The following is a 15,818-nucleotide window of genomic DNA, read 5'->3' on the forward strand; positions in this document are numbered from 1 at the left end:
TGAAAGAAATGAGGTAAAGGAGAAATCATCTAATGGGACACTTTGGAAAGAATACAACACACAATGACAGCCCCACTGAAATCTCTCTCTCTCTCTCTCTCTGACGAGGGGGGCTTGCCCTCAAAATAAACTTTAGAGCTCATATATGAGAGAGGGGGAGCGAGAGAGAGAGAGAGAGAGAGAGAGAGAGAGAGAGAGAGAGGGTGAAGTCAACGGCGCTCAAACTGCGGAGGTCTCGTTTGCCTGCGAGCCAGACAGGAGGTGTGTGACTGACAGCTAAAAGAACTACGAAACATTTAAATCGAAATTGATTTTTCTTTTCTGTGTTGGTTCCGTGGTGGCTTTTCCTTTTCTTATTCCTCAACTTTTCTTCGGCTGATGCTGAGATGAAGCAGATTGCCTCCGCGCGCCTTGCGCATTAAGGTGTCCACGCACCGTCCCGGCGCACGCATCCACAGAGAACCACGGAGAGAGGAGGATACATTTGGAGTTCTACAAATGGATATATATCTCAAACTTGTTGAGAGTCCAGTCAGTTGTAGCCATTAATTATTTTTCCATTTCCTTCTGACTATTTTCTGATGTTTTTTTGTGATCTCCTCCTGCGCGCAACGGGTGAAAATCGAGCTTTCTGATGCGCATGCTGTTTTCTGGAGGGGATGCTCTTTATCACCGCACGGATAACGGATCTCTGACTCGGTCGGGCTCTCTTGGTACATATGAAGACTCCCTCCAAGATGATCCAGAGTCAGCGGCCCAGGCATCATTGGGCCACTATATACCATCACATGTCACCACATAGCTGGGGGTCGTGCTCTGTCTAGGAAATATCAAGCCTGCCTCGGAATCTTATCCAATAAAGTGTTTCGGTGAACATTGACATTGGCTTTACGAGTCTCACCTCTGGGCTACTATGCAATTACAACTGATCTCCTTTGTTTTGATCATCTTGCACTGCATGGATTACACTGGTTGTCAGCAGCACAGCAGCTCCAGGAACCGGCAACACAAGCGTGAGTACTGTGGGATAAAGTCAGGCTGCAGGTGTCTGCTGTCTTTATCTTCATTTTCCCTTCTTTAAACGTTTTCATTCAGTTCATTCGTATCTGGGCAAAACTAACTATCTAATATCCAGCGTGTTCTAAACTTCTAAATTATAACGAGAGGCACATCGTTTGGTGGAGTCTCCACATAACTCTGCACAGGGGCGACTGGGAACACCTCTCGCAAATGTTCCATAAAACTAAAGAAATTGCAGTTGATGTTAAAAACAATCCTCTGAATATGACATGCCAATATTTAATATAAATATAAAACTAAACTAACGCAGCAGGTTACACGAGTCACTATATAGTGATTCACTTAGAGACATTCACACCAACTTCAACCCTCTCGACCCTGCTTTTCTACGTGATCTATACAATCTAAATGAAGTAAAAGTATTTTGTACAGAGCCTTTACTATATGATCATCACGGGTTTTATTCAGTCTCACTCACTGACTTTTATTTTGTTACAAGGTTTTAAGTAATTCTTGGCCAGTTCCAGCGCGCACCGGCCTCATAACTTTGGCACATCCACCGCACCTTCAGCAATATCCCCATCGTTACTCCTCTATTAGTCCAACTAGGTTTCCTCTTAAGCCTAATTGGATGAATTGGTTGTTGAGCCGTGTCACCTGAAGCCTCCGCCACATGCATCCCCTGCTCGCTGCGCCTCAGTCTCCTGGTTCCCGTCGCTCTCTAGCGGTCAGAGCAGCAGACTTCAGGCACGCACACATGTGGTGCCCGGGTAGCTCTGGCTCGATCACTGCTCGGATTTTGCAGCCTCAGTTCCCATATTTGGTGCCGCTGCTTCCAAGGCTGGGGCTTTATGTCTTAGCACTGCAACATTTTGGAATTTAAAGGGGGCAAAGTTTATCCGTTATAAATTGACAGCATGCCCCATCTTCACAACTCTTTACAAAATGTGGGTGAACGTGGATTTGACAGTTTAATCTGAACACCAGAGCTGCTCCTCACTGAAAAACAATGTGCATGTATTTCATCAATCTCCCTCTGCTCCAACGTTATGTCTGAGGTCTTGATCTATGTCCAGATCTTTTTTTTTTTAAACGACACTAATAAAATAAGTATCAATAATGAGGAGTATTTTTCTCCTCATCCCACGCACACTTTATCACCGGGGGCCTCCAGATGTGCCCTGGGACTGAGTATATTAGAGACGAGCAGTGATAGCTGTTTTATTCCATGTATCAATTGCTGCCTGCGTGGCTGAAAGCCGTCAGTGGTCTACAATGATAGACCTTCAGAGTGATGCTGTGAACCCTGCCACATGGGCCTGAAACCTCTCTTTACTCTTCTGCCTCTTGACGTCTGATCACTCGGGATCTGAAGTCTGACCCTTTTCTCGTCATTTTTTCCCTCATGACCACCAAAGTGGACTTTAAAAAAAAAAAAAACAGAGCGCTACAGCATCTGGGGTTAACAGTGTGTTTATTGTGCACTCTTAAATGGGTCTGGGGTTACCTTTGCTCTTGGCATTGCTGCTCAGTGGATCCGGGTTTTGCTGTTAAGGATGGTGGAACATAATTATACTGCAGCAGACTGAAACATAAACACGTCAGACAAGAATCCTGCTCATAAAACAGAGGGAAATGTATCTATAATATGTGGATTATTGTGACTTAAATGGGTTTGTTCTGCACTAGTGTGATATATAGATGTTGTAGAATCTGCTTTATACCCTAGTCTGCTTCGAGGCACAAAGATTCTCAATTCCCCTACTATTAAAGAGCCTCTCAACATAATGTGAGGGGGGAAACAAGGGTCTTCTCTGTGAACTTGTTCTCCTAATTTACTTTAGATTGTGCTTGTTGAGAAATGTCCAAGCTCCTTTTACTTAAAATGAATTTACCCCTGTTCAGGACTCAAAACGATAATATTCTCACTAAAGCGTATATATATGCACTTCACTGAGTCACGGTGGGATCCAGCTCCACAGATGAAGTGGCGGCACTAAAGCTTAATTCATTGCCTTTCAAGGAAGTTGAAGGTTTGGTTCACATCTTACTGGGAGGAGGAGTGATCTGCCATGTCGACCGACTCAGTTCCCATTAATTGACAAGTGCTTCTAAAAAATCCAAACTTCCTCTGAAGGTTAAGGTTAGGGTTAGATATCTAACACTTCCCGAGACGTCAGGGAGGATGGAGGGATTAGTTGGTGAAGGGGTAAATGAGTACAGACTTCAGAGGGAACGGGGGGTGGGAGTCAATGACCATTCGGTTAACAGGCCAAAATTACCATGCGGAGACAGAACCCGAGCTCTGAGCTTCCTGTCTGTTATGATGCATCCAAAAAGTGGATGCTAACATTGGCAATGATGTACACACTCTATAATGAAGATGGATGGATTTAACTCTTGATTGAATATAGAAGAAGTCTATTGTAAAGGCAGGGAAATCAAACGCGGCACATGATGGAACCCTAATGAAGCAGGCATTTAACACTTTAGGCCTTTTTTTTTTACCCTACGTTTAGTTGCCTGATTCTAGTTTATCCGTCTATGTGTGTGTATGTGTTTGTGTGTGTGTGTGTGTGTTTGTGTTGTAAGTGCTGGCATGTGATTGTGTTTATTCTTATGTGACTTTGTTGGTATGTTATGCAAGACACCACTGTCCAACTGAGGTTTTGTCGGTGCAAGTGCGAGGGCAAGGCCAAATTCCTGCGCCGCAAGACTTATGTGAATCAGGGCAGCTTGGCAGAAACACATGTGGGCAAATGGACAGCAGTTGTAAAGATTGTCGAGATATTTTAAACAAAGTACCCATGATCTATGGTAAACTGGCAGCTAAACTCCGAACTTGGAGAAAAAGAAAAAGGGGGCCGGCCAAACCCGCTGGCATAAAAATCCAAGGCTGGTGAGGAAAACCAATTCCTCAGGCACTTAGGGGGGTGGCTCCTGATTTGTCGACCATATGCAGCTAGTGAAACTTACAAACAGTGTCTCAATGTCAATAGCCACTGCCTGGATTTAACCACAGCATGGAAGTTCTATCAGAGGAGAGAATTAAACACATTCCCTGATAAAGACAGTGAAAGAGTAAACGTAACATCAGGACCAAGAGCTAAAAACGTCCCCTCCGAGCAACAGAGTATGGAAACTGTCATGTGTCTCCTGCTGTCTTGAGATAATATACACATCCAACCCTCTTTGTTAATGTTTTGTCCACCAGTGGAATCAGATACTAAAATGACCTGATATACGAGCTTTTCCATGGGAGTGATTGCGTGAGATTATACTGAATTTATTTCTTCCTCTTTAATGCAATTGGGTCTTAAAATCATTCAGTCCTGAGCTTTATAACCTTCGGCACATGAGCCTATACCCACAATATCATGTTGAAATCATAGATTGTATATATATATAGATAGGTTGAAATACATTAAGATTGAAAATAAGTTACAGCTGTAACGACCAGGGTCTTCATGCTGCAGAGAGACAATCAGCTGAATCATCTCACAAAGTACTGAGGAGTCAAGGATGAGAAACCAACTGTGATATGTATCATCCGAATCTATACTCTAAAGTACTTATGTACATAAACAGAGTTGTAAACATAGTATAAACGACTGTCATTAGCACTGAGCTCTCAGTCACTTCGCTGGGATAGCAAGTGATCAGTCCAATACTGTAATAAAATACTTATAAATGTAAATGAATAACCCGTTCCGATACAGGCACCTTCCCTTTTTATCCTTTGCTCTCATGACTGGAAAATATGAAACTAAAACTTTTTTATAAAGTGAGCAATCTCGATTTTAGTGATTTATTTACGGAGCCTGATTGTAATCAAACTGCAGCAAAGTCAACATTTCACACCTTCATAGATATCAGTTCCTTAAATAAGCCTGTTTTTCAGCCTGAAGCTGTTTTATATAAGGCATCATAGCGACAAAACAAAAAATTCATTAAGCCATTAACAAAACTATAATATTATATTTTATGAATATGAAAGAATACATTGTTGACCAAAGATTTGGTTGGTGGTTGGTTTTTGGAACTTTATTTTAAAAGTGCATGGTTGTGTTTTTCAAGCTGCGAGTACACACACATTAGTTTTGGAGGCTCAATACAAGGCTGGTGTGAATTAGATGCAAAGCTAGCAGTAACTTGGTTTAACCCAATAAGAATTTAACTTATTGTGTAGGATGTAAATTGGTCTAATGGTTCTACATTTGTTTTTCCTAGGCTGACTTAAATGACACTGAATACATATTTCCTTTCTTAAATCTTTTAAGTGCTAAATGATTTATGTTTGATAGAGAAGCTTCCAGGAGTTTACTGAGTTCAGCCTTGGCACAAACAGAAAGATGAATTCCTGCTATGAGCTTTTTAATAAGTGGGAGGCTGGTATTAAAAGCATAAACTACAAGCACTTCCAAAGTGGTTAGCATGGAACTGGGGAATTGTGGGTTGGCAAAATATTGTGATCGCTCCAATATTATGTATTATCTAAACAAGTTATGCATTTAAACTATTTCTACTTTCATGGTTAAAATACCTAAAAAAGTCATCTTTGCCTCGACATTTTAGTTTTCATGTATTCATTAATTCCTGCTCCTGTCCACAGAGATCTCTGGTGTGAGCTCAGGGTGCCAGCAGGGTGGGTGTCTGACCTGCTCTGACTACAATGGCTGCCTGTCCTGCAGGCCGCGCTTCTTCATGCACCTTGAGAGGATTGGGATGAAGCAGATCGGGGTGTGCATGACTTCCTGTCCTCCGGGCTTTTACGGCACACGCTCCCCAGAGAGAAACACCTGCACAAGTAAGCTCGAGTTGCCTGTACACCTATGTTTTAAATGTGCAGGAGTCTGTAGGGCTGGTATTAGCTGCCAGACTCATGTGTAATCACTTGTCCTCAGAATGGATGAGCAATAAATTCATAGTAATCCTCTCTCATAACAAGCAAACACCGAAAAGAATATGGCATTATGTATACACATGCATGTCCTCAAATAACTGGAAAACCTGAGAGTAGTTAGCTTGTTAGGTGTGATTCTTTTCAGTGACATTAAATCAAATCAAGAGTTGCTTTACATAAAACTCATTTGACACACCTACACGGACACCCTTTATAATTAACATGCACAACACATGCACGGTAACTTGTTGGGTTAAAATAAACCCCGGTGGTGGCTCTGTGTTTCTCTGTCAGAGTGCAGGTTGGAGTGCGACTCCTGCTTCAACAAGAACTTCTGCACACGCTGCCGAGCAGGATTCTACCTTCACCTGGGCAAGTGCCAGGAGAACTGCCCCGAGGGGCTGGTCCGCAGTGACACGCAGAGGGAGTGTGTTCTCAGTGAGTGCCCCGAGTTCATATTTAAAACATGGCGTTTGCCTTCTAACTCTCTGTACAGAATATTTCTACCCCTTGGATTGAAGCATTTCTTGGTGCACCACAAATGTTGTTGTGTTGAATATGACTGCTATATTCACAGATACATAACTGTGCTTTTGTTTTTGCAGAGTGCCCTGCTGAGTGTGAGTCATGTGTGAACAGCGACACATGTACACAGTGCCGTCCAGGCCTGTACCAGCTCAGTGGGAGGTGCCACCATGTCTGTCCAGAGGACTACGAGCCCAATGGCAAGCTCATGGAGTGCACGCCACAAGGTCAGTCAAGAATATGTAGCCATTAAAGCTTTTGTATCTTCAGGTGGCAAAAAGAGCAACCTGATTTCAAACTTCCCACCCTCACTTCTCTGTCTTTCCTTCCTCCCGGGCAGTGCACTGCGAAGTTGGTGAGTGGAGCGAGTGGAGCCCCTGCTCTAAGTCCGGCAGAACCTGTGGCTTCAAGCGGGGCGAGGAGACCCGCACACGGCACGTCCTCCAGTACCCATCACCCTTGGGTAAACCCTGCCCTGAGATCTCGGAAATCAAAGAGTGTCTGGTCAAGAGGAGGAAGTGTCCAGGTAAATAAAACATTAGCGCCACTGTGGCCGAGTTGTAATGCTTCTGTGCTTCAGTATGTGTCAGACCCCGAGATAAAATGTCAAAAAAACACAACAGAATTTTCTAAATGGGAGCATACCATCCACTCTCTGTTGCTTACACTAGTTGCTGCTGACCCATCATGCTCACTGCCAACTTTGTATTTGTGACACATGCCACAATCTACTCTCTATGAATTCCAGACCTTGCCGCTTCAGCTTGTACAATCAGAGCTGGTCGTTCTTCCGCTCAGGACTATGACTGTTTACTCAGAGGATTGTCATTGTGGTGAGAGTGAGGACAGTGGGGGGAACACACATGTGGGATGTTGCAATGGGTCTGTTGTGTGTTCTCCCATGAGACCTCTTCGGATTTTTAAACAGTCAAACCACTTTCTCTGCTCTTAGTAAACAGAGAATAGCGTGATCATTTCTAATGAATAAACTGAAAACTGCTTTCAGACGTCACTTTGTAGAAGCCAGTGTTGCGGAGCATTTATGATCACTTTGTGTTATGTGTGCAGTGCATGTGTGTGGTTACTGAGATGGTTGGCGGGTACGGCTGGTTGTTTTTAGCCTGGGTTCTGTAGTGTTAAATGACAGATCGCAGACAGGGTAGGAGGCTGAGATCCAGCCCCCTGGGGCCTCACACTTACAGAACAAACACGGTGTGTATGTGTGTGTGTGTGTGTGTGTGTGTGTGTGTGTGTGTGTGTGTGTGTGTGTGTGTCTGTGTGTGTGTGTGTGATGCAGCAGAAACAGCCAGCTCAACATCAACATCCTCCCCCTGGGAGGCACGCGGCGACCAGGGGATCAGTATTGGTTTATCCCCACAGCTGCCAACACACACACTAACTTGCACACTCACACACACACACACACACACAAACACACAAATGCTAACCAACACATGCAACAAATCCACATACAGATACACTCGCTCCATTTCAAAGTTATACAAATGCACAATTTCACACTTGCACACTCACTTGCACACACAAAATTAAGCACACACACGGGCTGACTAGGACAAACACACACACATACATACACGCACACTCTTTCTTTCACTAAAATAACTACACAACTGTTGGTGTTGGTGGTAATTTGTGAAACGAGTCAACTGGGTTGACCTGATTTGTAAGGCAGACTGTGAAATGCTGGCTGTCCCCTTGTCTCTTACTTTCTATCTGTATCTTTTACTGAATCATTCCTTATACGCACATACACATACACACAAACACACACAGACACACACACACACACACTTCCTACCAAACCAAAGAAAACACAGACCCCATATAAGCTCCCTGTTGGCGCTCCCAGTCTGTCTGTTGGGCCGAGGGTGAGACTTTAGCGCAGAGTCGACGGCTCTGTTGATCTAGCCAGAATGTGGTGAAGAGAGGGGGGTTACACAGATATGGAAAGAAAGAGAGAAAGAAAAAGAGATGAAGAAAAAGATAATGAAAAAGCAAGAGAGCTAAAGAAAGAAAGAAAGAGAGAGATAAATAGGGAAAGAAAGAAAGGTTGGGTGCAGTCTCATACTCTACAGACCTCGCCTTTTGACTTTGCCCCCCCCCCCCCCCCCCCCCTCCCACATGTGATAACCAAGTTGCCCCCCACTCCAGCAGCATCCGTGGTGAATGAGAAGCTAATGATCTGCCTCGGTGCGTCCTCTCCTTACTGTTTACGTTACGCACACGCTACGAGGTCAGTGGTCCGACCTCAGAGAGCCCCCGGTAATCCTCCAGCAGCCTTCAGACACTGATACATCCTCCTGCTCCTCTTCTTTTCCCTCCTCCTTTGCACTTTCTCCCTCTGGCTTCTTCCCCCCCTCTGTGCAGCCTCTCCCTCGCCCCATCCTTCTCCTTGCTACATCGCTTCACTCCTCCACACGAGCACTACAGAGTCTCTGCTCATTCGTCTCCTGTTTCTGCTCCGCTCATTCAGATATATTCAATAGTTTTAAAATTCCTCATCTTTAACCCAAACTACCTCCAAAATTCTGTAAAATCCTTTTTTTCTCTTTCTCCTTCTGCCTCCATCTTAAACAAGCCTTTTTCTACCTTTGAATATACATGGGGACGCTTTTTTGGGGTCCCTCTTCCACACATGTTTTGATTTGACTTTTCAGAATTACACCATAAAGTCTCGGGTCTGGCAAAAAGGGTCAGTGTGAAGAGGTTTAAAGGCAACTTTCAAGTACAAATCATTAAGTGCATCCCATATGTTAGTAATTCATTTTATGTGCATGCATAAAAAAATCAAAAAATCAATCTCAGACAGCTATATATGTTTTGTTTTTTCTCATTAAGTACCTCCATATGATGTTCAGTGTGCACCAGCCCCTTCTCCTTTAAGAAGAACTCTTTTTTGGGGATTTTTCCTTTCTTGCAGACAGTTTAATAAGATGACTGGTTCCACTGTCATGTCTGAACACTAAACCTAATGCCAGATTGGATGATGACCTTAGCTTAGCATTGACACTAACATGTCAGCAAGTTAAGATACTCACCAGCTCCTTTTAACCTCACTTATTAACATATCTTAATAACTCATCTCATTGTACGCAGGAATGCGAGGCATTGCATCAAAAGTTCTGACTGGCTGGCTTTTTATCTTCTTTTTTTACAGTCAACTTTATTGAAGGGGATTTCACCAATTAAGGTTTAAAAAAAGTGTCTCACAAACAAATGACCAACCCTGCCTTTAAGAGGAGACTCAAGCCTCCAGCTCTCATAGGCTCCGGTTATGCAGAACAATTGCATAATCACAACTTGATGGTGTAACACCTAATTGGTTTTAATGTTCTAGCTCCGATTTCTACAATGTTTTGCTGTTTATCAAGTGCTCTTAAATTAAAGCTTAAAATCACAACCCTCACTCTGAAGCAAAAAATCTGTCTTTAAAATGAAAAGAAATGATAATTTTACATGTATCAGTAACAACTGAATCATTTCATTTTGACAACATTTTTGGAAATATCGCCCTGGCCTAGTTTTGAATTACAGGTATCATGTCAGAAAAGTGGTAATACAGTTGGACACGTGCTCACATATTAAGGCTTAGAGTCAGAAAACAACTTGGCTCTGTACCTCTGTTATCAATGGCCAGAGATAGTGAGTGTTTACACACACATCCTCATCCACCTCCATCACTCTAATGTTAACACTGGCTAATTTGTCCTTTGATCGACCTGCTGTTCACCTCTCTATCTCTGCATGTGCCCTCTGCAAACCTTAGCCCCCTCAACTCCTCCACACACACATAAACACACACACACACACACACACACACACACACACACACACACACACACACACACACACACATGCACAGTTGATTGCACATAGAGAAATGCCTACAGTTAGCATCCTATAGCACCAACCAGTGATTGATGGGGGATTGTTACATACACAACCCCACTCTTGACATCCTGGCGGCCATGCAGCAAGCATTCCACTTGTGGGACAGCCCATAGCCTTTAATCCCGGCCTGGCTCCCGCCAAAAGCTCCCCGGACGACAGAACGCCTGTCATGGAGGATGTGCCACTATAAAACATCCAGTGAGGCACCAACCACACACACAGACACACAGACACACAGACACACAGACACACACACACACACACACACACACACACACACACACACACACACACACACACACACACACACACACACACACACACTCACACACACCTCCACTTACACTCAGTGCCCCTTTGCTCCCTAATTTGATCCCTCTCTGTTTCCTCCTCTTACCGTGTTCATTTTACACTCTCTCTCTCTCCTCTGCTAGTCTCTTTGTCTCGCCGTCTCTTTCACTGACTGCATGTTAGTGTCCCATTCAGTAAAGCCCCTCTGTGTGTGTGTGTGTGTGTGTGTGTGTGTGTGTGTGTGTATGTGTGTGTGTGTGTGTGTACAGTTTACTGAGTCCTGCCCTTTGTGAATGTGCTGTAACACATTTCTAGAAGTTACATTATTACAGCAGGCGGCAATGCAGCGGGAGTCCCCTATAGTGGCTGTGTTTACAGTTTGCAGGCAGGATTTATGGGGAATAACACAAGATGAAGAGGATAACCGATTTCTGCATACATTCCTGCTCATTAACTACAGATTATAGGAAATGCTTTTAACTTGTACCGAGGATAAATACTAACTGGCGTGCTGAATGGGGCACAAAGTGTTTGCATAACTCGAGAAAAGTAACAGTTCCTGCTTTCTCATTATTTGTACTGAATTGTTCATAAAAAATCTTTCACCGCGTCTTTGTAAAAATAACAATACCTCAAATGGAGCATGTAATACAAGCATGCAATGGAAAAAGATGGATGTACATCATATAATCAGAGTGACAGGTTAAAAAGGGACCTTAGAGATTTATAACTGCTCTCTCACATTATATCATCGTTATTGTGTCACATTTATTATGAGCTATTGCTTGACAACACATTTGAAAAAACAACCTCTAACTCTATGTTAATAGTAGTAGAGCCAGGCTAGCTTAAGCTAAGGGCCTCCCGGCTTTATCCTGGTTATCCTGGATATGATTGCAGCATTGTTGTACATTTGGAGCCATAGTCTACAAAGTAGTGGTCAGGCTATGGAGCTGTAGAAGCGAGGTTTCGTCAATACAGTTGTTTGACCAATCACGAGTCAGCCTCTGCTCTCAATCATGACTTTTTACCTGGTGAATCATCATCATCATCATCATCAAATAACTAGTTAAAACCAAACTTAGTTAAAAAATCTACATTTGAATATAAAGTTTGTAAGGAACAACCTTAAATTACAGAAAATATAATTGACAGTAACTTATTTAACGTCTACTTTGAATTTTTTGGTTTGCTTCATGTCCCATCTACTAGCGTGGAGGAGGTGGCGTTTATGACCTATACTTCAACCAGCCACCAGGTGGTGACTAAGAGACTTTGGCTTTACTAATGGGGAGCCGACGTCTCGTATATCTATGTATACAGTCTCTGGTGCAAACTAGACAAATGTAGGGTCCTGTAATGAGTATTTACTAAATTATGCCAGTACATTACATATGTGTAAATGACACAGTGAGTTCTAGAAAGACAGATTCCCAGAAACACTCACAACAGAATTACCAGCTGGAACATTGTAAGAAAAATGTATTCAGCTTTTGCATCCTGGTCTCTGCCAAAACAGGAATAAGTGATGATTTCCTCGCTGTTGTTTAGAGAATACGGTTCCATTTTTTTCATTAGGAAAAAAGAGAAAACCTTTCTCGAACTTTTACCTACAAACGAAGCCATCACACCATGAACATAAGCTCCATTTCACAATGTTAGACAGAATTTTCAAGTTCTGTTCCCAAAGCCAGCTACTCCATCACTTCATGGTCTCAAAGTCTTGATGACATTATTCAACGCACAGTTTAAAAAGATGCCCATCAGAAACTGTTCCAATAAACCAATTGCAGGTTGGTTAGATAAACACTCTGCTAATCATCTCAACACTGGCATGGATTAGGTTTCTCCTCTGGCTCGACAAAGCACGGGGGCTACAGTATGACTAATCCACTGAACTTGTAAATAGTTATGGTGTCAGGATAGTGAAAACAATGAGAGCGAAGTGGACTTCCTGTGTTTATAGAGGACGCGGGGCAGACCCTGAATGAGTCAGTGCACCAGATTACTCCTTCAATCCATTCATCCATCCATGAGCCCATGCTGCCTTCACTATCGTTTCAGTTCTTTTTTTCCTGATGAAAACTTGGGCAGTTAGAGCTTAATATTGCTAGCTCAGAATGTGTGGATCACACTTGGTCCCTGGTCCAAACAGGCTGGACTTGATTAATGAACACAGAGAGGGAGATGATGAGATTATAGGGGCCGACCATGAAGCCGACAGGAGAGAGGGAGACAGAGTCAGAGAGAGAGGGAGAGAGATATCTCGTTCTCTCTCTCCCTGTGTCTGTGCCTACTGCCTACTTCAGCAGTTTCACAATCCCCGACTGGCCAGCCAAGCAGCCGAGCAGGCCGTGCTCCACTCACACATGAACAGCAGCAGTACAACAACAGGAAAGGGCCTCCTCTGCTTTCACTTGCAGGTCCTGTCTCCAGCCTCCCTAGGCGAGAGGGTTGGGGGGGGGGGGGGTCTCGTTATTATCATTAATAGCTGTAGCTCGAGATAAAACTTCAGCATTCCAAAACTCTTGGTTTTGTTTATGAGATGGTGTAGCAAGAACAGATAAAGCAGGGGGTTTATTTAAAGGTTTGCTATTTTGGACAAAGGTCTGCTCATCACGGGGAGAGGGCTGCAACAGCTGACAGTCTGACAATGTGGCACTTGTATGCGACGACAGACTGACATCTAGTGGTGAATTCAGAGCATTGCAATTTTCAATGTCACATTTTCAGGGGAGTACTGCAGCCTGTAATCTTTTCCTGGTGTTTTTGACATATACACATTTTCTGTTGTTATATTCTTTATAAGTAAGATATTTCTTGTTTTCCCACATTCTTTTTTGAAATTATTTATAAACAGTATTGAGACGGTGACAAACTAAAGGTTATGCCAGATGGATAAAAGAAAGGGTTAAAATGTATACAACCTTCCTTTCACAGTTGTCATATCAAATAAGAGTGGACAATTATTAAGAGCTTAATCTGCCTCCCTATTTTACTACTGATAGTTGGTAACTTAATATGTGTGGAAGACCTTAAAACAGGCCGAGATATTCTCCATCTTGTCCTATGTTTAAAAAAAGATACTTAATTATAGCTTCCTCTGAATCAAATCTTTAAACTGCATTCAGTGTTCTTTTATTGTGAAATGGGGGAGGCGGGGGGGGGGGGGGGTCACGCTTAAATTTCTGTCATGGGTTTGGTGATATTTCTATTTTCTTTCATATTTGTTCTCGTTATTTATTTGTGTGTGTCATGTGAGCAGTGCTACACAAATGAGTATATGATGATGATAATGATGCTGATGATGCTGATGATGCTGCTGCTGATGATGATTATGATGATGATGATGATGGTGATGAGTATGATGGTGATGGTGATGGTAATTCATTATGCCATTTTCCCATCTTCCAGGAGCACGGAAGAAGAACGAGCGAAGAGAGCGGAGAAATCGCAACAATCGCAAAGATAAGGAGAACCAGGAGGGGCGACGAGAGAGGAAGAGGGACAGGGAGCGAGAGAGGGAGAGACACCCAGGTGAACGTGAAGACTCTGATAACAGGAACAAAACAGAGCACCGGCACCGCAGAGGCCACGACACAGCACCGGTCTCCCCCGAAGAAGGCCTTGTACAGTAGTGCTCTAATGCCTCCCCACCTTCCTCCTGTTCCCCTCCCCATTCTTCATCCTGGCAAAAGCTCCCCCTCCCTCACCCACCGTTTGCCCACATCGCCCCCTCTCTGCAGGGGTGTTGCTGCTACCTGTATGATTTGAAAATACTGTTCGTGCACAAACGGGCTGGGGCACTTTCAGCCACAAGGCTTGGGCCACTCTGGACTTTAGAAAAAAGGTATTTTTGTTTTTTTACCATGTAGCCTCTGCTCCTTCACTTCCACCACTGCGAGGGACTCTCTAATGGAAAGTGCAGGAGACACTGCTGCTGGGACTGAGAAGCGTCTGCGATGGTGTGGACGACTGGCAGACAGACGGACAGAGACAGAGACGTTACACTATGTGCTTGTTGATATGGTTATTTAATGGGGCCCTGGTACAACTCTGCGCGTCTTGGTTTTTGAATGTAGATTTTGCAACATTATGTAGAACAATTGTTTATTATTGTTGTTCCTGTTCCTTAGAACTCTATTTTATTTGGTGCATTGAATTTGTATGCTCTTGCCATCTTGTGATATCTTCATAATCACTGCAAACAACAGATGAGTAAAAACAACTGAAAACCATTAACATGTGTTCTGTATGTTTTGGACAAAAGCTAGTTTTATCCAGATAAGTGATGAATCTAATCTACCACTGGTTTTTCTTTTTGGGTATATGGAATCTGAGCTCTCAGTAAAGCTCCTTGACTTGGAACCTAAAAGCACCTGTATGTCAAATAAAACTATAATGGGTTTGTACCTGCGTCTGGTATCCATTTTCTCATCCGACAGACATATTCTCCAGTCCACATGAATATGCGTGACGCCATTTTGCAGTAAAACTGAGTTCAAGCAGCACCTACTTGTTGTTGATTAGAAGGAAACCATGCCCCGGGTTGCCAGGTCCACAGAATTGGGCAACTTTTGAAGTATTGCCACTGGTTGACATGTTTGTCTTTGTATAATTGGACACAGTTTATTATTATAAATCAAATAAAGCTCTGTGAGGGTGGTGACCAATTGACTGATGCAGAAACTAGATTGTTAGTTTTGTGTTCTCTTACCTTTTTCTTCCTCAATCCTCCCTCTGTGACATAATATCTATTACTGCAAGTATTGGCTTATCTTAGTTCTGCTGATACCACTTATCATGTTATTACACAACCACTGACAGGTTTTACCATCTTGGCTTATCTGTGTATTAGTGGGGGAAGCGATGTTATTAATAGGTTGTGAACCAATGCAATTATGTGCCTCAGCTGAAATAAAATAGATAAAAATGCAAAAAGTAGCTACTTATTTACACATGTATGCGTTACGTTTATGATTTAAACATAGTGAAGCAACATGACTAGTGTTTTAGAAAGGTATTGCACTAAATACAGCCAATTTATATTGTATATAAACACTACATTCGTGTTATCCAGACAGGGTGGAGGAAGAGAAAACTAACACTTTAGTTTGTGCATCTGTCAATTTGTCCTCACATTTACAGAGCTATATTTTATTCATGA

At 42.9% G+C, this 15,818-nt stretch overlaps 1 protein-coding gene across 1 annotated transcript; it reads left to right on the top strand.

The window, feature by feature from the left end:
* Nucleotides 1–256: 256 nt before the first annotated feature.
* On the top strand, nucleotides 257–15,063 carry rspo3 (R-spondin 3). Its single transcript, XM_062398537.1, has 6 exons — nucleotides 257–1,013; nucleotides 5,633–5,827; nucleotides 6,218–6,361; nucleotides 6,529–6,675; nucleotides 6,789–6,974; nucleotides 14,066–15,063. Exons 1-6 carry the CDS (start codon nucleotides 914–916, stop codon nucleotides 14,287–14,289), a joined length of 996 nt encoding a protein of 331 aa, XP_062254521.1. The 5' UTR covers nucleotides 257–913; the 3' UTR covers nucleotides 14,290–15,063.
* The last annotated feature ends 755 nt before the right edge of the window (nucleotides 15,064–15,818 follow it).

The sequence above is a fragment of the Platichthys flesus genome, chromosome 11 (assembly GCF_949316205.1).
Source record: "Platichthys flesus chromosome 11, fPlaFle2.1, whole genome shotgun sequence".
In the NCBI taxonomy this organism is placed as follows: Eukaryota; Metazoa; Chordata; class Actinopteri; order Pleuronectiformes; family Pleuronectidae; genus Platichthys; species Platichthys flesus.